Genomic DNA, 26000 nt, shown 5'->3' on the forward strand with positions numbered 1-26000 from the left:
GTAATGCAACACCATTCCTCTTCAAGTTGTCATTCCCAGTATAGCAGACTATGATTGTCTGATTCAAAACGGCCAATACCAGTCCATTTCAGCTCACTAACGCCTAGGATATCGATGTTTATGCATTCCATTTCATTTTTGACGATTTCTATTTTTCCTACATTCATAATTCTTATATTCCAGGTTCTGATTATTAATGGATCTTTGCAGCTGTTTCTTCTCATTTTAGTTGTGCCACATCAGCAAATGAAGGTCCCGAAAGCTTTACTCCATCCATGTCACTAGGGTCAACTCTACTTTGAGGAGGCAGCTCTTCCCAGTCATCTTTTGAGTGCCTTCCAACCTGGGGGGCTCATCTTCCAGCACTATATCAGACAATGTTCCGCTGCTATTCATAAGGTTTTCACTGGCTAATGCTTTTCAGAAGTAGACTGCCAGGTCCTTTTTCCTAGTGTGTCTTAGTCTGGAAGCTCAGCTGAAACCTGTCCTCCATGGGTGACCCTGCTGGTATCTGCATACCAGTGGCATAGCTTCCAGCATCACAGCAACACACAGTAGGACAAACTGACAGATGCATCAAAAAGAACGTTTCAAGATCTATCCTGAAGTACAACGCTGTCAATGATAGGATAATATCCATACGCCTATAAGGAAGACCAGTTAATATGACTGTTATTCAAATTTACACACCAACCACTAGGGCCAAAGATGAAGAAATAGAAGATTTTTATCAGCTGCTGCAGTCTGAAATTGATTGAACATGCAATCAAGATGGATTGATAATTACTGGAGATTGGAATGCAAAAGTTGGAAACAAAGAAGGATCAGTAATTGGAAAATATGGCCTTGGTGATAGAAACAATGCCAGAGATGGAATGATAGAATTTTGCAAGACCAATGACTTCTTCACTGCAAATACCTTCTTTCACCAACATAAATGACGACTATACACATGGACCTCGCCAGATGGAACACACAGAAATCAGATTGACTACATGTGTGGAAAGACGATGGAAAATCTCAATATCATCAGTCAGAATAAGGCCAGGGGCTGACTGTGGAACAGACTATCAATTGCTCATATGCAAGCTCAAGCTGAAACTGAAGAAAATCAGGGCAAGTCCATGACAGCCAAAGTATGACCTTGAATATATCCACCTGAATTTAGAGACCATCTCAAGAATAGTTTTGACACATTGAACACTGGTGACTGAAGACCGGACGAGTTGTGGAATGACACCGAGGACATCATACATCAAGAAAGCAAGAGGTCATTGAAAAGACAGGAAAGAAAGAATAGACCAAGATAGATGTCAGAGGAGACTCTGAAACTTGTTCTCTAACTTTCAGCAGCTAAAGCAAAAGGAAGAATTGATGAAGTAAAAGAACTGAACAGAAAATTTTAAAGGGCAGCTCGAGAAGACAAAGTGAAGTATTATAATGACATCTGCAAAGAGCTGGAGATGGAAAACCAAAAGGGAAGAACACGCTTGGCGTTTCTCAAGCTGAAAGAACTGAAGAAAAAATTCAAGCCTTAACTTGCAATAGTGGAGGATCCTATGGCGAAAATATTAAACAATGCAGGAAGCGTCAAAAGAAGATGGAAGGAATACACAGAGTCATTATACCCAAAAGAATTAGTCGATGTTCAACTATTTCAAGAGGTAGCATATGATCAGAAACCAATGGTACTGAAGGAAGAAGTCCAAGCTGCACTGAAGGCACTGGCGAAAAACAAGGCTCCAGGAATTGATGGAATATCAATCGAGATGCTTCAACAAACGGATGCAGCGCTGGAGGTGCTCACTCATCTATGCCAGGAAATATGGAAGACAGTTTCCTGGACAACTGACTGGAAGAGATCCATATTTATGCCTATTCCCAAGAAAGGTGATCCAACTGAATGTGGAAATTATAGAATAATATCATTAATATCACACGCAAGCAAAATTTTGCTGAAGATCATTCAAAAAATGGCTACAGCAGTATATCAACAGGGAACTGTCAGAAATTCAGGCTGGCTTCAGAAGAAGATGTGGAACCAGGGATATCATTGCTGATGTCAGATGGATCCTGGCTGAAAGAATACCAGAAGGGTGTTTACCTGTGTTTTATTGACTATGCAAAGACATTCGACTGTGTGGATCATAACAAATTATGGAAAACATTGCAAAGAATGGGAATTCCAGAATACTTAATTGTGCTCATGAGGAACCTTTACATAGATCAAGAGGCAGTTGTTCAGACAGAACAAGGGGATACTGATTGGTTTAAAGTCAGGAAAGGTGTGCGTCAGGGTTGTATTCTTTCACCATACCTATTCAATCTGTATGCTGAGCAAATAATCAGAGAACCTGGACTGTACAAAGAACAGGGAGGGCATCAGGATCGGAGGAAGACTCATTAACAACCTGCATTATGCAGATGACACAACCTTGCTTGCTGAAAGTGAAAAGGACTTGAAGCGCTTACTAATGAAGATCAAAGACCACAGCCTTCAGTATGGACTGCACCTCAACATAAAGAAAACAGAAATCCTCACAACTGAACCAGTGAGCAACATCATGATAAACAGAGAAAAGATTGATGTTGTGAAGGATTTCACTTTACGTGGATCCACAAGCAACAGCCATGGAAGCAGCAGTCAAGAAATCAAAAGACGCATTGCATTGGGTAAATCTGCTGCAAAGGACCCCTTTAAAGCGTTGAAGAGCAAAGATGTCACCTTGAAGACTAAGGTGCACCTGACCCAAGCCATGGTATTTTTAATCGCATCATATGCATGTGAAAGCTGGACAATGAATAAGGAAGACCGAAGAAGAATTGACGCTTTTCAATTGTGGTGTGGGCGAAGAATATCGAATATACCATAGACTGCCAAAAGAACGAACAAATCTGTCTTGGAAGAAGTGTGGTCAGAATGCTCCTTAGAGGCAAGGATGGCGAGACTGCGTCTTACATACTTTGGACATATTGTCAGGAGGGATCAATCAGTCCCTGGAGAGGGACATCATGCTTGGCAGAGTACAGGGTCAGCGGAAAAGAGCAAGACCCTCAACAAGGCGGATTGACACAGTTGCTGCAACAATGAGTTCAAGCATAACAAGGATTGTAAGGATGGCGCAGGACCGGGCAGCGTTTCGTTCTGTTGTGCACAGGGTCACTATGAATCAGAACCGTCTCGACGGCACCTAAGAACAACATGTGTTGTAAATCCTGGAAACCCTGGTGGTGTAGTGGTTAAGAGCTACGTCTGCTAACCAAAAGGTCAGCAGTTCAAATACACCAGCCACGCCTTGGAAACTCTATGGGGCAGTTCTATTCTGTCCTAGAGGGTCATTATGAGTCAGAATCGACTCGACAGCAACAGGTTTGGTGTTGTTGTTGTAAATCCTAATCTCTTCCTGTGGTTAATGAGATAAGATTAGGTTATGTTAAAGAGGATTAGAGTGGGATGCAACACCCTTACTCAGGTCACAGTCTTGATCCAATATAAGGGGAGTTTCCCTGAGGCGTGGCCTGCATCAGCTTTTATCTTGCAGAAGAGAGAAGCAAGCAGAGAGAGAGGGACCTCCTACCACCAAGAAAGAAGATCCAGGAGCAGAGCGAATCCTTTGGACCTGGGGTCCCTAAGCTGAGAACCTCCTACACCCAGGGGAAGATTGATACCAAGACACGTGGAGATTTCCAAGGAATGCTGGGCCCACAGACGTTAAAAGGAGATAAGGACCTTTCCCCAGAGCTCACAAAGAGAAAGCCTTCCCCTAGAGCTGGGGCCCTGATTTAGACTTCCAGCCTCTTAAACTGTAAGAGAATAAATTTCTGTTTTTTAAAGCCATCCACTTGTGTTATTTCTGTTATAGCAGCACTAGATAACTAAGACACACACCAAGTCACTTGGCTCTTAACTCACTGTGGTATGCCCATCTTCTCTGAGCCTCAGTCTTTTCATCTGTAAAACAGATACAATAACAACTGCCACCATATGGGGCCACTGGAAAGGACGCAGCCCACGGCAGCCCTCAATACTGAACTCTATAGGTACTCAGTAAATGTTCCTAGTTAGCTATGTGGGCCACCAGGCAGAGTTTCAGGGACTCCCAAAGACAGGGTAAGCCACGCAGCACGAGCCACCCCAGTGCTTCCCGCAGTCAAACATCTGAGGTTGGACCAGAAGTACCACCCTCACCCAGGACAGGGTGCTGGGAGCTGGGAATGAGGCCTGCTCTGCTCAGGGACCGCCTAGGAACCACTGCCACAGCCTCTGATTCAAGCAGCCATTGTTTTGTTAGCTGGATGCAGCCCCTAGACCCCAAGCTCCCCCTTTTCGAAGCTGTTTTTCATTCCGCCTGCCTGGCTGCTGCATTTTCAGCCCTCTTCCCAGGTCCCAGGGGAGCACAGAGTGGGATGGGCAGCCGTGATGCTTCCTCTGGCCCAAGTGAAAAGTCCTTCTCTCCTGCCTGCTCTAATAGAGGGGGCGGGGTGGCAGAGTGCTACATCTCCTGGTCCTCCCCATCCTGGAAGTTTCTGTCCCAGCTTCCTCCCCTGAAGGAGAGATTCCAGGCCTAGAGAAGCTGAGAGTGCAGCTGCCTCTAGAGGAAACATTAGCCCTCCTGGGACTGGGGGACTTAGAGATGCAAACTCACACCCTCCTCCCAACCCCCTGAGGGTGGGAGCTGGCCTAGGTCCACCTGTCTGCCTGGCTGCAGGCTCTCTGAGGAGACCCCCTCAGCTGGGCCCTGAGGCATCCCACAACTGCTTGTGGGCACAGCTCAGAGTATAGGGCTGCCTTGAGACCCTCAGCAGACATTTCTGGGCTGGGTCCCATGTTAGGGACATGGAGGCAGCCATGGTGGTTTCTCTCTCTAGTTGCCCACACTCCAGCTCAGAGATCCAACCCCAGGTGGAGAAAGGACAGCTTTATAATAATAATATCAACAACAGAAACAATAAGCAGCTACCATTTCCTCTGTGCCCACTCCTCTTGCCTGCATTACCTCATTTAACCCTCACCATGCCTCAGTGAGTTGATGCCACTTTACGGCAAAGGAAGCTGGGGCACAGAGAGGTGAGGTGACTTGTCCAGGGTCACACAGAGCCAGAATGGCTAGAACCGGGACTCAAACCTTGCGGGCCGGCCTGAGTCCTCACCTTGACCATGGCTTCACCACCCATCACTCTGGCCAAAAGCTGCCAGGAATTCAGCCACTGGCAGCTGGAAAGGCCCTGGGTTGCAAGCTAGGGCAACTGAGGGCCCATCGACGAGACAGCCATTTCTGGGGGGCTCAATCACGGGTGCCCCAAATGTGGATGGTGGGCAGTGGCCTGTGAGGGGTACAGGGGTGGGGGTGACCACCAGCCCGTTTAGCTCTTTCCTGGCCCTGGCCTCTGCTTCAAGGCTTCTGCCCACTGCCCCCCCATTATTTACCGATCAAAGCCTAAAGTGCTACATGATTAACGCCCCACTGGGGCCGCGCTGGGCCTCGTAATGGAGCTGTGTGTAATTTATCAGGTTTCAGGGCAGAGGAGGATGGATGGGGCGAGGGATGGGGTGGGGAGGGCCTCTCACTGGCTCGGGCAGACCCTGGAAGCACCGAATATCAGCAAAGGTGGGTGGCGCAGGGCCTTATGGTGAGGCCTTGGCCCAAACGCGGGCTTTGGGAAGAAGAAAACAGCTGTGTTCTGGGGTAGCCAGGATCCAAATCCATGTGGCTCACACCAGGAGACTTTCCGGGCCTGTCCCCACACAGGGATGGCTGTTTCCATGGCAATCCCCATACCGTCTTCGTCTTCAGAGCTGGAAAGGCCCCCAGGAGCCACCTGGCCCAGCAGTGGGCAGCGGGAACCAGGCAAGCACCTCCCGCGCCTGTTGGCACCTGGCAGCATAAGTGGGCTATGGCCACGGGTCTCTTCCAGAGCTGATCTGACTGTGGCCCTCTCTTCCCCAAAACCTCTGCTGGCTGCCGCTGCCCACAGGACAGCATCCAAGTTCTTGGCCTGCACACAAGGTCCCGCAGATTCCAGGCTCTGCTCTCTCCTGCTCCCTCACTGCCTGCCACCCAAGCCATGCTTTATCATGTCTCTTCACCTGGAGCGCTGCCCCCCTGCAAAACTCTCCTCAAAGTCCTGCTCAATGCCCCTGCCTCAGAGAAGCCATTGTCCCTGATTCCCTGGTCAGTGTACATGTCTACTGTCATGGTCTCCTCCCTGACTACTCTGGAACCCCTGGAGAGAGAGGGCAGGGTCTGACCCATCTCTTCTGGGGAGTCTGCCACATCACAATGCTCAGGTCCCTCCCACATTCCAGTGAACCCTCCACAGAGCCCCAAGAGGCATCAGACACTCTAAGGAGGGTTGGGCTCTGGTGGGTGAAGGTGGAGGCAGCTGCAGGCCTGGAAAACAGCAGCGAGAGCCCCCCACACCTCTCAAGAGCCCTGCAGGTCCCACTGGAAGCCTTCACTGCTTGGGCATCAATTTCTCCACCTTTAAAATGGGTTAAAATCAGGGATTAGAACTGGTACAAACCGGTTCAGTCATGGCCAACAAAACAAAATTCGAACAGACACAAATTTTTAGAATTTAGGTGAAATGGAATGATAAGTGGAATAGGAAAACTTATGGGTCAAAGCCCTAGAATGGGAGACTCGGAAGAGGCTTTGTGAGCCCTTTTAAGAGCCTGATGCAGAATACTGGGTTATTGCCAGGACTGTGGAGAGTAACACACATTCAAAGCAGAGCAGTTGGCCACCACCTTTGAGCAGGGCACCGCTGTTTCCAACTCCGCCAGTCAAGAGATTTGGTTGCTATGCAATGTGCATGCTGCCCTTGTTTCCTAAGAGAGAAATTACGTTTCTAGCAGGGCTTCAACAGTAATTTTTCCCATTCCGGCTATCATTCTGGTTCGCCCACATGTTTAAAATTCAGGTGCATTCAGATTTTGCTTCGTCAGTCATGATTGAATCAGTTCGAAGCCCTGGTTAAAATGAGCCCATTCACCCCTTTCCACTGTGACCTCAAGGGTTCCTTTGGCTCATGCCCCTCTGGTCAATGATTTGGGAGGAATCAGGGAATAACGGTGATGAGCACAGGTGTGCAGGCTGACCGCCCCCGCCCCTACCCTCCCTCTTACCACTGTGGGACCTCAGGTAAGTCACTTAACCTGTCTGGGCCTGTTTCTCCTTCTGTTGGTTGAGGATAGCACCATCTCATTCAGAATCTGGGAGGATCAAGAGAAACTATATGTAAAGTGCTTTGCCAAGTGCCTGGCACAGAATAAGCTTTCCAGAAACAACAACAATAATGATAATGCTAATAGGGACAGCTCCAGTGTCAGAGTAGCTTCCCTGTCATCCCATGGCCCAGCTCAGATGGGGAAACTGGGGTCCAGCAAGGGGAAGGGATCCTCATTCCCAAGGGTTCACAACCTCACACTCCCTCTCCTGAATGCTCCGTCTCTGTTCCTCACCGCAGAATCCAGAACATGGAAGTCAGCCTGCTCCTTAATCTCCACAGGAAAGAGTCACTGCAGGCACACAAAGGTGTTCCTGCAGGGCTGATGTCACAGCCTCCTGTGTGGCCCTTGCTGCACATCAGGCCACTCTATTCTCCCACCTAAGCTCACTGAGTTCTTCTCCCTACTTTACAGATGGGGACATCGAGGCCCAGAGAAGCCATGTGACTTGCTCCAGGCCACAGCTACAAATGTGCAAGGCCAGGATTTGAACTCAAGGTGGTGGTGCCAGAGTCTAGCTTTCACCCCTCCTCTGGGACTTGACTGTGGGCATGTCCAAGGTGGGCACAGATCCTTAATCCACCCTCCTGGCAAACACCTCAGCAGTGAGGTGCCACCCTGGAGGGAGCAGGCGGCCTGCCCTATAGTACCCAGCATGGTCCCGGGCTAGGGCCAGGAACCCCCAATATCAGTGTTGAAAGGTGTCTGTCTAGTCATCCATTTGAACTGACCTCTCAACCCACATCACTCACTTGCACATCCAAAGGGCTGGGGGGCTCACTCCTTCCAGAGGAAGAAATTTTCAGAGATGAATGCAACACTGGTCTGATCCTACTTCCTCTAAGGGCCTTCCCTGACCCTTCCTCCCCTGAGCTCCCCCTGCCTGGCTAGCTGTTCCATGTCCTGACTTTTCCCTGCCTCCCTCAGCTTCCCTAGAAGACCCAGTCAGCTTCAGCCTCTGCAGATGCCCCAGCCACTCTCACCCCACTCTGGGACTGAGTCAGCTTTCAACTTCCACCTGGGGCCTGCCTGGAGGTGCTGCCCCAGAAACGGGTTTTGTACATGGGGCCTGGCCTGAATTTCTCTGGCCCAGCCTGAGGTGGAAATGCAGAGTCCCAGTCCAAAGGCCATGATGGCTGAGGCCAGCCGGGGAGCTCATGGTTAGCACTGACCATCAACTGGTGTGGGGCTAGGGGTGGAACAAGACAGCCAGTCTGCAAATCCCTACTCCCCACATACCAGCTGTGTGACCTTGGGCAAGTATCTGTACCTCTCTGGACCTCTGTGTCCTCATCTGTAAACTGGGGATAACAGGGTAGCTGTGAGATTAGACACGTTGGGGTCTGTGAGGCACCGACACACAGAAGCTGCTGAGAATCTTGAGCTCAGAAGTAGACACATGAGACTAAATGGGCAGCTCCTGTCCAAAGGCGAGATGAGAAGGCAGAAGGGGACAGAAGCTGGCTGAATGTGCACAGGAAATACAGGGTAGAGAGGAGGAGTGTGCTGTCACATTGTAGGGAGAGCAGCTAGGGTCACATAACAATGTGTGTACAAGTTTTTGTATGAAAAACTGACTTGAATTGTAAACTTTCACTTAAAGCGCAATAAAAAAAAAAAAAAATGAGTCTAAAAAAAACAAAAAGAATCCTGAGCTCAGTGTTATTATCCAGCTCTGGAGGGCCAGGAGGGCACATACCCTCTGCTTACTCCGATGGTCCACCAGACACTCAGTGTCACCTTGGTCTCTTCCCGAAGCTCCGTAGCTGCCCTCCAGCCCGATAAAATAGCAGTGACACCCTCTCGGTTCACCCTCTTCATTTCAGCTATACCTTCCTGCCTCTGAGCTTTGCCCTAGCTGGGACACCCCCAGGCGCACCCCCACCACCTCCTGTTCACTCTGGTCTGATCCCACCCTCTCCAAGGGCCTTCCTGACCCTCCCTCCTTTGAGCTCCCCCTGCCTAGCTGGCTGTTCCACACCCTGAACATACTTTTCCCAGGTGTATTTTCTGCCTCCTGGAAACCCTGGTGGCTTAGTGGTTAAGTGCTATGGCTCCTAACCAAAGGGTTGGCAGTTCGAATCCGCCAGGAGCTCCTTGGAAACTCTATGGGGCAGTTCTACTCTGTCCTATAGGGTCGCTATGAGTCGGAATCGACTCGACGGCACTGGGTTTGGTTTTGGTTTTGGTTTGGTAATCATTGCCTCCCTGCCATTTCCTGGGCCCAGCATGTGAGATTTAAATCTACCCACATCTGCAGAGGGAGGCACTGGCTTCATTTTACAATAAGAAAGCATGAGGCCCAGAGAGGGCGAATGACTCACCCTGGTGGCACAGCTCATGGGAAGAAGAATGGGACTGGATGTCAGCCTGACCCCGTGCACTTAGGGGCTCGAGGCTGATGACATTCTCAGGGCGCGGAACAATGTTAACCATCTCCTTGCCCAACCTCCCTTTGCCTGTCTCTCCAGGCCAGAAGATCATCTTGGCTACCCCTTTAGGAATCTCCTCTCCCACTGTCCTGCTGAGATCTCTGTTGGCACCCCAGCCCTGGAGAGCTCACTGCCAGGCCCCAGCCCAAGCCCCTCCTCACAGAAGCTGACATGTAAAGCCCATCTTGGGAGCCTGCTCTCCCTCCACCCCCACCACCGTTTCAGCCCCTAAATTGGTTTCGAAACGCCTTCTTGACTATGAGCACCCACCCACCACATGCCAGCTTCAAGCTGCCTAAGGATTTTTTTCCACCTTTCCTATAAAAAGACACCTTGAAAATGCAGCACTGGCATTTGCCTGCCAGTTTTCCTTTTGGTTTAAAAATACAACTGTTATGGTCATTCAGAGGTTGAGGGAAAGGTGCAGGGAGTTAGACTCAGCCTACCTCCACCTTGCTGGGTGACCCTGCGCCTCAGTTTCCCTCTCTGATAGCACATGACAATGTCCTGACTCCCTTTTACCTCAAACAGGCTGTGACTCAAGGAAAGGGATTCAAGCTACATTCAGTGGAGGCTAATCCCCTCACGCAGTTTCTCTCTCAGAAAACTCCAACAGCCCCAAATATGCCCAAAACAATCAGAGACAAAGTTGGCAGGGAGGGGCACCGGGGCTGTCTGAGGATCTCTGCTCTGACCTCATACCTCGGCAGCTCCCCTTCTCCAGCCAGATTCCAGGTTTCTAAGAGTTTACTGTTTTACAGGTGGAGAGCAGAGGACAGATCCAGCCATGGGAGAAGGTGAGATTCCAGAGGCCACCCCGATAGAGCTTCCGGAGCTATGATATCTTGTGGGATTCCAGACAGGGTTTAGGGTCCAACAGGAAACCCCAAAGGCAGGAGTGGGAGGTCTGGCTTCCAGAGGCCTGGCCAAGCCACCTCAGTTGGAGGTCAGACGTCCATCCCTGGAGAACAGATGGAAAGGCAGAGCCCTGTGGCCCAAATCCAGCCCTGTTCAGACCACCCCATGCCAGAGAAGTCAGGCCAGACAAGACTAGGAAGGATAGGGGTTCTAGGTCCCTCATGCACCCCAGACCAAACTCATCCTCTCCCCCAAACACACCCCTATTTACATCTCCCACCCTGATGGTACCAATATCCACTTGGATGCTGGGCCAGACTCTGGGCAGCTGCCCTCCCCTCCACCCTGCCAGTCACCACCTCTGCGGTTGCCATCCTGGCACCCAAATCTCCCTTGGGCCCACCTGCTTCCTTCCATCCCTCAGCACCACCTCAGACCCCGGGCTCACCACATCCAAGAGAGCAAGCCCCTCCTCTCCCACCATCGCCATGGCTACACCCCAGTAACCTCCATGGGCCTGGTGCACAGTAGGTGCTCAAGAAGTATTTGTGTACAGATGCACGAGTCTCTTGCCTGGAAGACAGCACCAGCCTCCCAACTACCCTCCCTGCCTCCCAGCTCAGATTCCCATCAGCCACTGAGGGACTCTCTAAAATAATAATATTAAAACTAATTATAGCAGAGTTGTAGGATTCAAAGTCCACACAAAAATCAGTTGTGTTCCTATACACAAGTAATAAACAATGTGAAAAGGAAATTAAGAAAATAATTCCGTTTACAAGAGTATCAAAAAGAATAAAATACTGGTACTTAGGAATCAATTTAACCAAAGAGGTGAAAGGCTTGTACACTGAAAACTAGAACACATTGCTGAAGGAAATTAAAGACCTTAATAAATGCAAAGACACCCATGTTCACGGATAGGAAGGCTTAATATCATTAAGATGACAATACCACCCAAAGCAATATACAGATTCCATGCAGTCCCTATCCAGAGTATATAAAAAACTCCTATAACTCAAAAACAACAACAAAAATCCACTTTAAAAGTAGGTAAAGGACTTGAATAGACATTTCCCCAAAGATGATATACAAACGGTCAATAAGCACATGAAAAGATGCTCAATATCATTAGCCATTGGGGAGATGCAAACCAAAACCACAATGAGATATTACCTCATACCTACTAAGACGGCTATGTTAAAAAACAAACAAACAAATGGAAAATAACAAGTGATGGCAACAATGTGGAGAAACTGCAACCCTCCTGGCATTCCTGGTGGGAATACAAAATGGGGCAGTCACTGTGGAAAACAGGCTGGCAGTTCCTCAAAAAGTTAAACATAGAATTACCTTATGACCCAGCAATTCCACTTCTAGATATTTACTCAAAACACTTGAAAGCAGGGACACAGATACTTGTACACCAGTGTTCACTGCAACGTTATTCGCAATAGCCAAAAGGTGGAAACAACCCAAATGTCCATCAACAGAAGAATGAATAAACAGAACGTGGTACATACATGCAGTAGAATATTATTCAGCCATAAAAAGGAATGAAGTGCTGATACACGCTCCAACATGGATGAACTTCGAAGGTACTATGCTGTGTGCAATAGGTCAGACACAAAAGGACAAACACTGCATGAATCTACTTATATGGGGTATCTAGAATAGATGAACATACAGAGACAGTAAGTAGACAGAGTTTACCAAGAGCTGGGGAGAGGGGATAATGGGGAGGTATTGTTTAATGGGTATAGAACGTCTGTTCGGGATGATTAAAAAAAAAAAAATCTAGGAATAGATAGTAGTGATGGTTACACAACATTGTGAATGTACTTAAGACCACTGTCTTAGTCACCTAGTGCTGCTATAACAGAAATACCACAAGTGGATGGCTTTAACTAAGAGAAATTTATTACAATCACAAAATGGAGGACAACCACACAATACTGGGACTCATGGCCCAGCCAACTTGATACATATTTCCGGGGGGACACACTTCAACCCATGACATTCCACTCTTTGGCCCCCCCAAAATCACATCCTTGCAACATGCAAAACATATTCACCCCACCACATCATAGCAAAAGTCTTAACTCCAAGTCCAAAATCCAAAAATTCCTCTTCATCTGTGAAATCTAGAATACAAGTTTTCTTAGGCACAAGCTAGACATTTCCATTACAAATGGGAGAAACTGGAGGAAAAGAAGGGCTAACAGGCACCAAGCAAGTCAGCGGAACACATTACATTAGCCCTGAAGGCTTTGAAAATAATTCTCTGTTCTCTGAGACAATTTACAGGATGGCCCTGCCCTCCAGCCTCTAGGCCGCACTCTCCGGATTCTGAGTGGAGGCCCCTTGGCCCTGGGCTTCAGCTCCGCTGTCCAGGTCCACTGGGACAGCAACTCTGCTCCCTTGGCTTTAGTGCACCATTCTCCTAGTCCGTCTGAGTGGCAAGTCCACCCTTAGAAACACCAGAGGCCATCGCTCTACCCTTTGAAACCTCAGAGGTCATGGCCATACCTTTTGAGACTGAGGCAGCTCGGCTTCTTGTGTTCCTTGTCTCTTCAGCTTCTGCTCTCTGGTTTCTTGGCCTCTCAGCTCCTCAGGCCCCATGCCCGCATCTGCCCTACTGGGGCAAGTGTTCCAAAGCTCAGTAGCTCCACCATTAAGTGCCTGGAGGCACTCCACTCCTCCAGGAAGCCTCCTGCACACAGGCACTCAGTTCTCTCGCTCCGTGGGTCAGCTTCAGCGCTATGTTGCGCTGGTCTCCTGGTTCTGCTGCTGCTGCTTCTCAGTGGCTGCCGCTTCTCTGTCATTCAGTTTCAAAACTGCTTCCACATTTTAGATATCTGTTAGAGTAGCACCCCAGTCTCTTGGTACCAAATTCTGTCTTAGTCATTTTAGTGCTGCTCTAATAGAAATACCACAAGTGGATGGCTTTGATGAAGAGAAATTTATTTCTTCACAGTAAAGTAGGCTAAAAATCCAAATTCGGGGCGTCAGCTCCAGGGGAGGGCTTTCTCTCTCTGTCGGCCTTCTCATCAATCTTCCCTTAACTAGGAGGGAACGCTCTGCTCCTCTGCTCCCAGCACTGCTTTCTTGGCCATATGAGGTCCCCAACTCTCTGCTTGCTTCCCTTCCCTTTTATCTCTTGAGAGATAAAAGGTGGTACAAGCCACACCCCAGGAAAACTCCCTTTACATTGGATCAGGAATGTGACCTGGGTAAGGGTGTTACAATCCCACCCTAATCCTCTTTAACATAAAATTACAATCACAAAATGGAGGACAACCACACAATACCTGGAATCATGGCCCAGCCAATTTGATACGTATTGTATTAAAAAAAAATAATTGTAAATACGTGCGCCAGGTATGTTACTAAGAGTTTTACATATATTATCTCACTGAATCCCCACAATAATCCTAGGAGGTAAGCACTGTATTATCATCTCCATTTTACAGAGGAGGAAACTGAGGTGCTCATTCAGATCATGGTACTCTTCTGGCAAAAACCCTTCATGGTTCCCATGCTCCCAGGATAAAGTTCAGACTCCCCCATGCACCTTCTAGGCCCTACACCTGCTCCGCTTCTCTCCCACTGCCCCCAGCCACACTACCTTTCAAGCCCGCCACACTGGGTGCAACATCCAGGTCTTTGTACAGGCTGTTCCCTCTGCTGAGGTCCCTTTCTCTTCTCTTAGGGGCTTCACCTGGCTAACATCTGCTCATCCTTCCACCCCCGCTTTGATAGGTCTCCCCCAGGAAGCCTTGGTACCCTTCTCTGGGTCCTCTGGGCCCATACTTGCCCATCACGGCCCCCAGCACTCTGTATAGTGGCTGATTGCTATCCTCGGCTCGCCTGTGCCGTCCATGAGAGCAGATGATGTGAGTCATGGTCACCATGGGTCCCCAGTGCACAGCAGAGGGCCAGGCACACAGTAGGTGCTTAAACAAAACAAAACAAAAAAACCCATTGCCACTGCGTCGATCCCGACTCATAGTGACCCTAGGCGCTTAGCACATGTTTATTGAGGTTACTCTCTGTTTCCATTTGAGGCTCAGAGGTGGGAGATGATGCACCCTTTACTGCTCCAGAACAAGACAAATTCGGTCACTGTTTGCTGTCCAGGACCAAGCTACTGGGGATATAATAACAACAACAGCAGCTAATATCTACCTGTTGCTTCCTGTGCACCAGATACTAAGGGCCTTACATGAATTAATTCATTTAGTCCTTAAAACAACCCTTTGAGATAAGGATTGTTTTCATTATCCCCACTTTACAGATAACCCTCAGAGAGGTTAGGTCACTTACCCAAGGTCACACAGCAGGGAAGTAAAAGGGCAGGATATGAACCCAGGTAGCCTGGTGTGAAGTGCAAGTTCTTAACCTATAACTGGGGAGTTAGAAATAACCTGGAGTAAGAATAACCATCACCCTACCCGGCCCCCACATACAGCTGTGCTAGAGACCCAGGCCCCGGGGCCTTGGGCACATCTTGGAGATACAGAACTGGGCCAGGTTTCCAGCTGGGCCTGGTGAAGGGTAGAGGGGTGTGGAGGACACAGGAAGGGTAGCCAAGGAGGGCCTCAGCTGGGATCCTGCCTGGCCTTGGCATAGGGAGGACAACCTGGGCCACTCTGTCCATGGACTTCGTCCTTGGAGAGGCCCCGCCCCTGTAGGGAGAGGGAAGCCCCAGCCCCCTTCGGCAGGGTGAGTCACTGCTCTGGGCCCTGCTGAGGACATGGAACCGTGGGAATCGGGACAGTTCTTGCCAGAGACGGAGGGCAGGACTGCAGGGGCCTGAGGAATCCCATGGATCAACTCACACCAAGGGGCCAGGACACAGGGCCTGGAACCCGCCCAAGGAAGGGCTGGAGGGTGGCCCAAACCCAGCCCTGGCCCCACAGAGCCTTCTCTTTGTAGAGCAAGGTCTACAGAGCGGGGGCTGACTCCCCACCCACCTCTTCCAGCCCTAAAACCCCCAGCCCCAAAGCTGCTTTGCCAAACACGGCCATGTTGCTGGGGGAGGAGGAGGGTTGGAGCTCTAGGACAGGAATCGTGGATGTCCCAACAACGGCACCAGGCACATGAAGAGCACAGAGCGTGTTTGGCCATCCCTGACCCAGACCCGCAGGCAGCAGATACAACCAGCCCAGCTCACCCACCGTGACCTTTATTTTCATGGTGGATGGATGGGTGGTGGGCAGTATAGGGGCCTGAGAGCGGGAGAAGGAATCTGAGTTTTCTCAAAGCCCCAGTGTTGGGGACACCCACAGAGTAATAATTAATCTCATGAGTCTTGCCACAACCCGAAGAGCAGGAACGCGGGATAGGGTAGGGCCATGGGGGGTCTGGGACCAAGGAGGATATTCACCAGGGGAAGCGGAAGCTCCACAATTTGCAGAGGGAGAAACAGACTTCCTGGGGGAATGCTCAGCCTGAGGCTGAAATGGACTCCTCAGGCTCAGACCTAGAAGGCCAGCGTGGAAATGGCACAGTGCAGGGTGTCAGGGGGTCATTTCGGGGACTCTTCCTCTAAGGTGGAAAAGGGGGATCACCAGACTTCCCTCCCAGGGTCACTGGGTGAAGAAACCCCTTTCCGGTGGGGCTTCCTTGAGGCTCAACTGTCCAGCGATGGAAGCGCAAAGTTCTCCCCTGCATCCCTGTGTTATGTCCCCCACACCAAGGTTACAGAACGCCCTACATACATACATGATCTCCCCAACCTGCCCCCCCAGCTGCTGCCCAGCCCAGCCTCAGATTCCTGAGCCCCACGTCTTCCCAGCTGGTGTATGCCCCGTACCGAGCCCCTGCTCATCCCCCATCCCTGAGCCCTACAGCCCTCTCCTACCCCTACAAACCCCTGTATTGCAGACACCCTTATTCACCTCCCTCCACTCTCCGGGCCCCACCACCTGCCCACCCCAGCCCTCTGTGACTGTCCTAACACATACACACTCTGACTCCACGTCTGTAGCCCGACAGCCTGGGTTCAAACCTTCCTCTGCTGGTGCCCAGCTGTGTGATTTTGAGCTACTGATTTAACTGCTGTATGCCTCAGTTTCTTCATCTATAAAATGAGGATGAGGCTAGAGCCTACCTCATAAGGTTCTTGTGAGAACTAAGAGAGTTATTACATATAAAGTGCTTAGTAGGCACTCGACAAGTGTTACTCTTTTCCCTCATATTCCCCATGCCTGGTACATACTAGAAAACCCTGGTGGCATAGTGGTTAAGTGCTACGGCTGCTAACCAAAACGTCGGCAGTTCAAAACCCACCAGGCGTTCCGTAGAAACTCTATGGGGCAGTTTTACTCTGTCCTGTAGGGTTGCTGGAAACTCTGGTGGCGTCCTGGTTAAGTGGTATGGCTGCTAACCAAGAGGTCGGCAGTTCGAATCCACCAGGCACTCCTTGGTAACTCCATGGGGCAGTTCTACTCTGTCCCATAGGGTCACTATGAATTGGAATCAACTCGATGGCAACAGGTTTGGTTTTGGTACATACTAAGTACTCAGAAAATGTTTGTTGAATGACTGAATAAAAGTCGGCCTCAGGCACACACCGGTTTGCCAACCACATGGCCTCCTCAGACTACCTACCGGTTCCAAACACCTGTGTCCCCTGCACACCCAGGCCTGCCCTGCTGCACAAGTGTCCCTGCAGCACACACCTCCCTGACACACTAGTCTGGAGCACACACTCCTGTTGCTCTCACCTTTTCCCCCTCCCCATCTGCAGAGCCTTGGTGCATAGCTGTGTACTTCCCTGCACACCTGCCACACCTGTGTACACATCTGCCCATTCCCAAAACACAATGGTAGCTCCTATAGGCTCACAGAGCCGCCGGTACACACCTTTGTTCAGGCACACACTCACTTGCTGAACGCTCAGCATGCACCTGTCACCCCGGTGCACACACCTAGGTTGTTTGTGCTCCCGTGGCCCTCTTCAGCATGCACCTCGGTACCAATCCGCACACCTAGAGACCCTTCCCGGGTACACCTAGGCACGCGCACCTGTAACCCTGCACTGACACACGAGTTCCCGAATGTGCACACCTGGCCCATACCCGCACCAGTACTCCCGCTCAGCGGATACCGGTGGCCTCCTTCAGCGCACACCCGTATCTTCACATGCACACCTGGATCCCTGCGCACGCACCTGGGTGCCGGCAAGCTCACACCTATGGCCCGCTCAGCGCACGCTTCCTCTCCGGCCCCTCAGCCAGCCCCCGCATTCCTGCTGCCTGAGCGTACCTGGATGATGCGCGTGCTCTCGCAGGCCGGCCCGGTGCCCTGCACCACGCTGTCGAGCACCGCCACCACGTCGGTAGCGGGCTTCACGAAGCAGGCGTTGCGGGCGCAGTGGATGGCTTCTTGCACGTCGGCGAAGCGGAAGGCGCAGAGCGCAGCAGGGGCCGCACCGGCCGCGGGGGCCCCCAGGGACCGCTCGAAGACCGCGAAGAGCAGCTCGCGCGCGGGGAAGACGGAGACCAGGCGGCTGTAGAGGTCGCCGCGGCCCGCGCCGCCAGCGCACTGCAAGCCCAGCTGGATGTACGACTCGGTGAGCTTCTTGGCGTCGCCGCCGGCGCCGCGGGGCAGGCAGATGCGAGCCAGTAGGCTCCGCGCCTGGCTCTCCTTGTCGCCCGCGCGCGCCTCGCTGTTGAGCGCCAGGTACGCGTAGGCCTGTACGTTCGGCCGCGGGTCCGGCGGGTGCAGAAACGCGCGCACGAAGCCAAGCTTGTGCTGCTCCTTGGCGCCCTGTTTGATCTTGAGGATGTTGTCGTCGGAGGGATTGAGATCGAAGGTGAAGAGCTTGGCCAGGTCCCCGCGCGCGTCCAGGGAGCGGATGGCGATCTCGGGAGTGTTCTCGAAGCGGTGGTCCTCCAGGCTGCGGTTGCGCGGGAAGAAGGCGCTGCCATAGCCGGTGTACGTGGCGCCCACGAGCAGGCGACTGCCCCCCGCGCCGGCGGCCGGCGGCAGGACCAGCCCCACGGTGGATGCGTTCGGGTGGTTGGCCGCCACGTTCAGCATGCTGGGGAACACGGTGACGGGCTCGGCGGGCGGCACGGCGGGCGGGAAGTGCACCGCCACAGCTGAGATGTTGCCCCGGCGCCGCAGCTGGCAGAAGCCCTGGTAAATGGAGCCGCACACGACCACCAGGCCCTGGCCAGGGTCCAGTTGCAGGATCTTGTTGTAGTTGTCAGTGAGGCGCCGCGGGTGCTCGCACGAGGCCTGCGGCAGCTGCGGGGCGTGGCACAACGGGCTGTCGGCCACCGGGCCCACGGCCGCCTCGGCCTCCAAGCTCAGGTTGGCGCCCGACAGCTGGTAGAGGCGGTTGACGGCCGCCAGGTACACTGTCCCCGCCGCGCCGTCCAGGGCGAAGTTGTTGGTGGGCGTGGGCGAAGGGAAGCGGCGCTGGATCTCCAGGGCGCCGGCCTGCGCTGCCCCCAGGAGCAGCAGCAGGAACAGCGGGCACAGCGGCGGGACCCGCGGCCCCGGCAGGAGCCAGAAAGGCGGGCGCGGCGGCAGGGGGCTGGCCGCGGCGGCCGGGGCGCTAAGGGTTGCGCCGCCCGCGGCGCGAAGAGCCATCCGGACGTGCGCGGGCTGCGCAGCGCGGCGAGTGCATGGGGCGCGGCGCGGCCGGGAGCCGGGAGCCCAGAGGCGGCAGGAGGCGGGGGGCGGGCCCGGGCCGCGAGGCGCTTCCTGCCCGCGCCAGTCGCCCCCGGCCCCGGCGCCCCGGCCCGACTCAGCCGCGCTGCAGCGGCCCGGGGGCGGGGCGGGGGCGGGTCCGCGGCAGCCACGCCCTCGAGCCCCGCCCCCGCCGCACCCCGCTCGGTCCGCACCTCCCACCCCACCACCTCCGCCAGCGTCCTGGCCCCTACTCCCCGCACCCGCCGGGGGACCAGCCCGCCGGCCCTCGCGCTGCTGTCTGTGGGTCCGGCACCCTGCGCCCTCCAGTACCCTCCTGTGCGGCGCCCGCAGCCCGAGTCTCCCTCCCGGGCGCGGCCTTGCCTCCGTCGCTCGTTCCTCTCGCTCTTCCTTGCTCTGCGCCACTTAGCCTGTCTCAGTCGGGCTTGTTTTCTTTTTACCTTCCTCTCTCTGTCCCCGTCTCTTCTCTTTTTGACTGTCTCCGTGTTTCTCTTCTTCGTCTCCTTGTTGCCCCCCTCCCCCAGCCCGTGTGTGATTTCTTTTTCTTAGTCTCCGCCCCCCCTTTTCTCTCTCCTCTGTCTCATTCCCTCTCTCCATCTCTCTGCTTTTCTGTCCCTGTCTCTCCCTGTCTCTCCTCCCTTGCCTCTCACCACCTCTGTCAGCCCCTTCTCTCCCTAAGCCTTCCTGATCCACAGCCCTCCCTGTCTGTCCCCCATTTCACACTCCTCGTCCCTCTATCCATCCCTTCTGCAGGGCACTGTCCAGGCTTCAGGCCCCCAGGCCTAGGCAATGCCAGGGGGCAGAGGGCACCAGGCACCTCAGACCCCCATGACCTGCCCCCCAAATCCCAGCCCCATAAAAGGGGTTTTCCAAGTGACAAGGACAGAGGAACTAGTGCTCAGGGGTCAGATACATAAATCAGGAAAATAAGAAGAGAGGAAATACTGTGCAGGCATGTACCAGGCCCGATGGGCCAACACCTGGAGTGAGGACTTGGTCCTGGGGTGGGTGACCCCAGGAGACCCGCAGCTACCTCCTGTGGCAACCCAGCCCTGCCGGCCGCTGTCATCGTCACTCACTGCACCTCAGTCAGGCACTTCCCCTGTGCGGGGGACTCTGGAAGAATGATGCAAAGGACCTACAATCCCCCAGACGTAACTGAAGACTGCCCACACATGAGCTGGCACTGGGCCTGCTTCTCCTGTCTCAAAAGGGGAAGGTAGGCCCTGGGGTCAGAGTCAGGTAGTGATGATTCCGGGATCACAGAGCCCATATGAGAGCCAGAGCCATGGCACCGTCCATGTGGCCACCATATGGTGGGCACTCAGTAAGTTTGTTGATCGTGGATAAAAAAGGGCTGCCCCATGCCAGGCACTTTACAAGTCTTACTCACTTCCCCTCTGAGGTTGGCGCTATTATTATTCCCATTTTTACAGATACAGAAATTGAGACCCCAAGAGGTAAAGGGACTAGCCCAAGATGCAAGGAACTAGAATGTTTGAAAGCCAAAGTCTGTCTGCACTGAAACCACCCCACCCCCAGGCCAGCTCTGGGCTCTCAGAATGGTTCTTCCATCAGAACCCCAGACTGCCCTGTAGTGCCTAGTGGCCCTCCCTCTGAAGGTGGCCTGGCCTCCAGAAATCCAGACGGGTGTGTTCCCACCCAGGCAGGAAGGAAGGGCAGGTTCCTCTGTGCCCAATGGGGCAGGCAGGAAAGGCCAGGCCTACAGCCACCCCCACTTCCCTCTCCCCAACACCCTGACTTCCTGCCAGCAATGCTCCCTATCACACCTGCCTTTTTCCACCCCCTCCATCCCCTGCCTGGCCACCGCTTTGATGGCCAGGGGTGTCCAGCTACGGGAAGTCGGAGGCCCCCACCAGGGCTCAGTATCTCTGGGTGACAGGGGGCCATATTGTGCCACCTGTGGGAGGAGACTGGGGGACCCAGCAGAGGTACGCCTCAGCCCAGTATCAGTCCTTCTGTCTGTCTCTTTCCCCAGTGTCTTATTTTTCTCTTTTCTTTTCTGTTCCCCTCTCTGTTTTTTGTCTTCTTGCTCCTCCCAGTTCTCTCTCCCTTTGTCTCTCCTGGCTCTTCTCCACACTTGTCTGTCTCTTTGTGTGTGTATCTCTTTCTGTCTCTTTCTCTCACTCTGTCTCTCTCCCTCTCTGCCTCCCTCCCTCGGGCCCCTCCTTGCTTCCTTCCTGTCTCTCTGCTCATCTTGCCGCATCCTGCAGCTCCCCCCACTGAGCCTTGAGGATAATGCTCCAAGTTGCCACAGAAGCTCAGCCCGACACAGAGGAGGGTTCTGAGCACTTTGGACATAAGCCCCCTGCCAAGCTGAGCACTGGGACTCTGGAGCCGCCTGGGGCTAGGGATGTGGGGGGCTGGGTTAGACTGCAGAGGGCGTGGCCAGGGTCCAAGTAACCTCACATAAGCACAAGGTAGAATGGCTATGTGGCCTTGGCTAAGGAGCTTGACTTCTCTGAGCCTCAGTTTCCTCATCTGCAAAAGTAGTACCATCATACTAGCACAGCCACACCTGTGAGGTTGTGAGACTTGGAGAACAGTATGCAGCAGAAAGCACGGTGCCAGGCACATCGCAGGCACTCAGCAAACACCAGTTTCTCTCCCCTTGTTGCAATGAGTAATGGCCCATGCAGCCCATGCTGGGGGGTGGAGAAGGCAGCAGAAGACTCAGGCCCCACTTCCTGCCCTGAGCCCCACAGCAGCTGCTTGAACAGCTGTCCACCAAGGGCTGGGTCCCGCATCAGCACTACCCTCCACGATCTTATGCCATCCTTGCAGCCAGCTCACAGGGCTGGGTGATTGAACCCATTTCACAGATGGGGAAATGGAGGGAGATTAGCAAGGTGGGGATTCAAGCCCAGATCTATCTCTAGATCTTGTACTTACTACTCTATACCCATTAGCTGGGAGCTCCTCCAGGCCAGGATGGGCTATGGGTGGCAGCCTCCCTATACCCGTGGCTGGGCAGACTAGGTGCTGATAACTATTGGTCAAATGAATGAAAGAGCAAACCCATGTCTTCATCGGCCTTGCTAAGATGTGACGTGGTGTCCTCCCAGAATGGATTCCAGTGGGAACCGAGGAAAGATGGATGGTACCTGGGGTGGAGATAGGGGTGGGGGGGTAGGTGGGACCTAGCATTAACCAACTCTTTATTAACTAGCTCCGGTTAACCGGCCTGGATTAATTAAGCCTGCACCAGCTAGCTCTGAATCACATGGTGACTCAGCTGTCCCTTTTCATGTTTTTTCCCCAAGCTCTCCAATTATATCAAGGAGAAGTTCTCGGTTTGGTGCTCATGTCTCTGACACCTCTCTAACATTTATGCTTGTCCATTTTCAATAGAGAGAAGGTCTCAAGCTCAGTGCAGTTGACATCAGCACTCTAGAATTGATTTAGAGCCGAGGACTGGTGGCATTTATCGAAGTATTAAAAAAATTGAGTTAAAGACAAATATGAAGTAGATCCTAATCTAGGTGGTACAAAAATGACTGAAATTTTAGAAATGTTGACCTAATCCCACTCTTTCATGGGCAAGGACATTGTGGCCCAGAGATGGGCAGGACCTTGCCAGGCACCCACTGGTCAGTGGCTGGGCTGGCCCAGAGATGGCAGCCCGGCCCTTCACCCCCACCTCAGCAGGGCTCCCCCCAGCCGCCCTGCTCCCTGTCCATCCTCAGCTCTCCTGCAACCCAGGGCAGAGCTGCGAGGGGGGAAATGTTTTCCTTTTTCGATTGGAAAAAATAACAGTGGGCCCAGGGCTGTGCTGAGAGGAGGGGCTCCTATCCCCCGGCTCCTGGGCCCAGCCTCGGAAAATGCCTTCCGTACAGGAAATGCTCCTGACATGCTGACCCCTCCGAGCTCTGCCTTGGCGACATGAAGGTCCTGGAAGCAGAGTCCTCCAGGACCCAGATAGTGACAGGAACCATGGTTGCGGCTTATCAGGGACTTTCCAAGCCTTGTCTCAGTTCCTCCTGGAAGCAACCCTGAGAAGTGGGTTTGACCAGCCCATTTTACAGATGGGGACACTGAGGCTCAGAGAGGCACCCCACTTCCCTACAGCCATACGGTTCATCAGTGGCCAAACCCTCCTTTTAGCTGGGCTCCAACCCCTGACCACCTGTGTGATCATGGTGATGTCACTTCTCTTTCAGCCTCAACTTTCTTGTCTGGAAAAGGGGTGTATAATCCACCTCGCAGGGCTGCTGTGAAGATGAAAACATACATGTGAAAAGTGCCCACATGCCTGAAGAGTGGCGTCCACTGCCTCCCTGGCTCCAAAACTCAGGTTCCCCCCTCCAGACTCCCTGAATGGCAGTGAGGTAGGGCTCCTCCAATCTGCCATTTGTACCCCATGCAATTGTTATGTGGCACCAAAGCCACAGAACAACTGTCATCCTCATAGCAGCTGCCATTGGTGAGGGGTCATCCTTGCAGGCTGGCCCATTAAGGGCTTTGATGCGTGAGATCACTTGTTTAATTAGCCCTCCAGCAGGTCGCCAAAGGCCGGCCCCTGTGAGTAGTCCCTCCGCTCTTCTCATAAATGTGGACACAGACAGCAATGCCCAGAGAGCCCTAGAGGCCTGCCGGGGGTCACACAGCAAACGGCCCAAAGGGAATCCTGCCCCTCTCTTACCCCTTGCCCCTCTGCACTCAACCGCCTGTCACTGCTGCCACGCCCCATTTGTGTGGCCCATGAGGGACCAGGGTGACCCTTGGGGATGATGCTGACAGGAGACACAGCACCCATCACACTAATGTGTTAAAATTACAGACAATTGGTGCTGCTGTCTCAGCTCCTCCACTGGCGTTTCCCCAGCCACGCTGGGCCCCCTGCTATATATGCTGGGGGAAATTTGGAGCCTTGGCCCCTGGTTTTGAACCCCCTTCAGGATTCTAGGTGTTCTCCTCTCCTGCCTACCCCCGCCCCTCCGCAACCCCGAGATCTAGTCTCAGGGCTCAGGAGAGGCGGCCCTGCCTTTCCTGTTGGGGACGAGCCCCTGGGGTCTCTCCTTTTCTTTGTGTCCTGTGGGGCAGGAGGAAATGGTTCTCATTCCTGTGTGTGAGGGGTGCCCTTTCCTACTCCGGGGATGTCCTTGGTCAAGGGACGCGGCCTGGGTGGGGTGGGGACCCATGCCGGGCGCCTGGCCCCTACAGCCACCCGCGTGGCCCCTTTGTGCTCTGTGCGTTGGATAATGGGCAGCATTCTCAGACGCCCAGTCATGGGTCTGGGCCCGGGAAAGGACCCCGGGGAAGCTCCACACTGAGCCTTCTGTCCAGCAGCTGCCACAGAGGGGCAGGGCCGCCCCGGGGGCCCCCACCCACATTCCCTGGCTGCTGCCATCGCCAGGCGACAGGCCCCTTGAGCAGGCTGGGAGGCAGGCAACCACAGTGACCCCTGAGCAGACAGGAGGTGCCCCACCACTGTGTCCCAGGTGACCGGAACTACAGGAGGCAAGGAGAGACCAGAGCCTAGCAGGATGGAGTCATGGCAGGGGATCATCTACTGTGCGCTAGACACTTCCCTCAGTCCTTATAAAAACCATCAAAGGTATGTGCCGTTGACCCCATTGGATAGATGAGTAAACTGAGGCCCAGGAAAGCCAAGCAATGATCCTGGATTTGAAATTGGGTCTATCTGACCATGCCCATCCAGCAGATGTTGCCTGAGCACCTACTGTGTGCCCTGAGGACACAGCAATGAACACGCCCTGGAGCAGCAGGCCTGAGGGGACACATAGGGGTATAATCAGACAACCTGGCCAATGGAAGCAGGCAGGGCAGGCTTCCCAGAGGAGATGGTGCCTGAGCTGAGGTTTATGAAGTTCTCACCCATTTACAGAGTACCCACGATGCCTGGGGCTGTCACCCATCTTCATCTCATCTTTACCAGGCAGGGACTCGAGACACCTTTATTCAGAGAAGAGGCCAAAGCTCAGAGAAGGCTCTTGCCCTGTCATCTGGTGGTCCTGGGACCTGGGTTCAAATCATGAGCCCCCTGCTTCCTATCTGTATGACCTGGGTTGAGTCCTTTCACCTCTCTGGGCCTCAGTTCCCACACCTGTAAAATGCATATGAAAGCCCGTGCCTCTCCAGGCTGGGGAAATAACACAGGGCAATCCCTGTAGAGCATTCAGCCAGCACCTGGTCCATGGTGAGTGCTGACTCAGTGACATTTGTTATTAAAGTCATTGATGGGGGGAGGTGTTGCTGCCCTCACCCTTGCCCAGCTCTGGCTTGGGAAAGTCCTGTCCCTGCCTTGGAACCCTGGATGGAGCTTGGAGCTCAGCTTTGGTTTTTTGTCAGACATCCACAAGGGCAGTTCTTCTCCACACCCACCACCTCCCACCCCAGTCAGGGCCTCGTGGCAGATAACAACAACACCAATAATAATACCTGACCCTTCTACAGCCCTTCTATGGGCTAGACCCAATTCTAAGCACCCTTCATACATTAATTCATTTTCTATGGTTATAAAAATACAGGTAATAAGACATTTGCCAATGCATACATTTGGAGCCCCGATGGTGCAGTGGTTAAGAGCCATGGCAAGCTACAGCTGCTAGCCCAAAGGTTGACAGTTCAAATTCACCAAACCCCATGGGGCAGTTCTACTGAAGTTTTGCTATGTGTCAGAGTCAACTCGACGGCAACGGGTTTTTTGTTGTTGTTTGATATTAATTTATTTTAACCTTACAACAACCCTACAAAAAAGGTACCATTACCACACCCATTTATGGGTGGGGAAACTGAGGCATGGGGAGGTGAAGTGACTTGCCCGAGGT

General features: G+C 52.9%; 1 protein-coding gene across 2 annotated transcripts in view; it reads right to left on the reverse strand.

The window, feature by feature from the left end:
* Positions 1-19254, reverse strand: part of PLXND1 (plexin D1) — a 63612-nt gene extending 44358 nt beyond the window's left edge. The window contains exon 1 of one of the 2 annotated variants that reach the window (XM_049862413.1): positions 17794-19253. In XM_049862413.1, the coding sequence (XP_049718370.1) occupies positions 17794-19128 (1335 nt within the window). In that variant the 5' untranslated portion in view covers positions 19129-19253. Of the gene's footprint in view, positions 1-17793 lie in introns of both variants that reach the window. The other variant, XM_049862414.1, reaches the window with a different exon arrangement.
* Positions 19255-26000: the final 6746 nt, after the last annotated feature.

The sequence above is a fragment of the Elephas maximus genome, chromosome 20 (genome assembly GCF_024166365.1).
Source record: "Elephas maximus indicus isolate mEleMax1 chromosome 20, mEleMax1 primary haplotype, whole genome shotgun sequence".
In the NCBI taxonomy this organism is placed as follows: Eukaryota; Metazoa; Chordata; class Mammalia; order Proboscidea; family Elephantidae; genus Elephas; species Elephas maximus.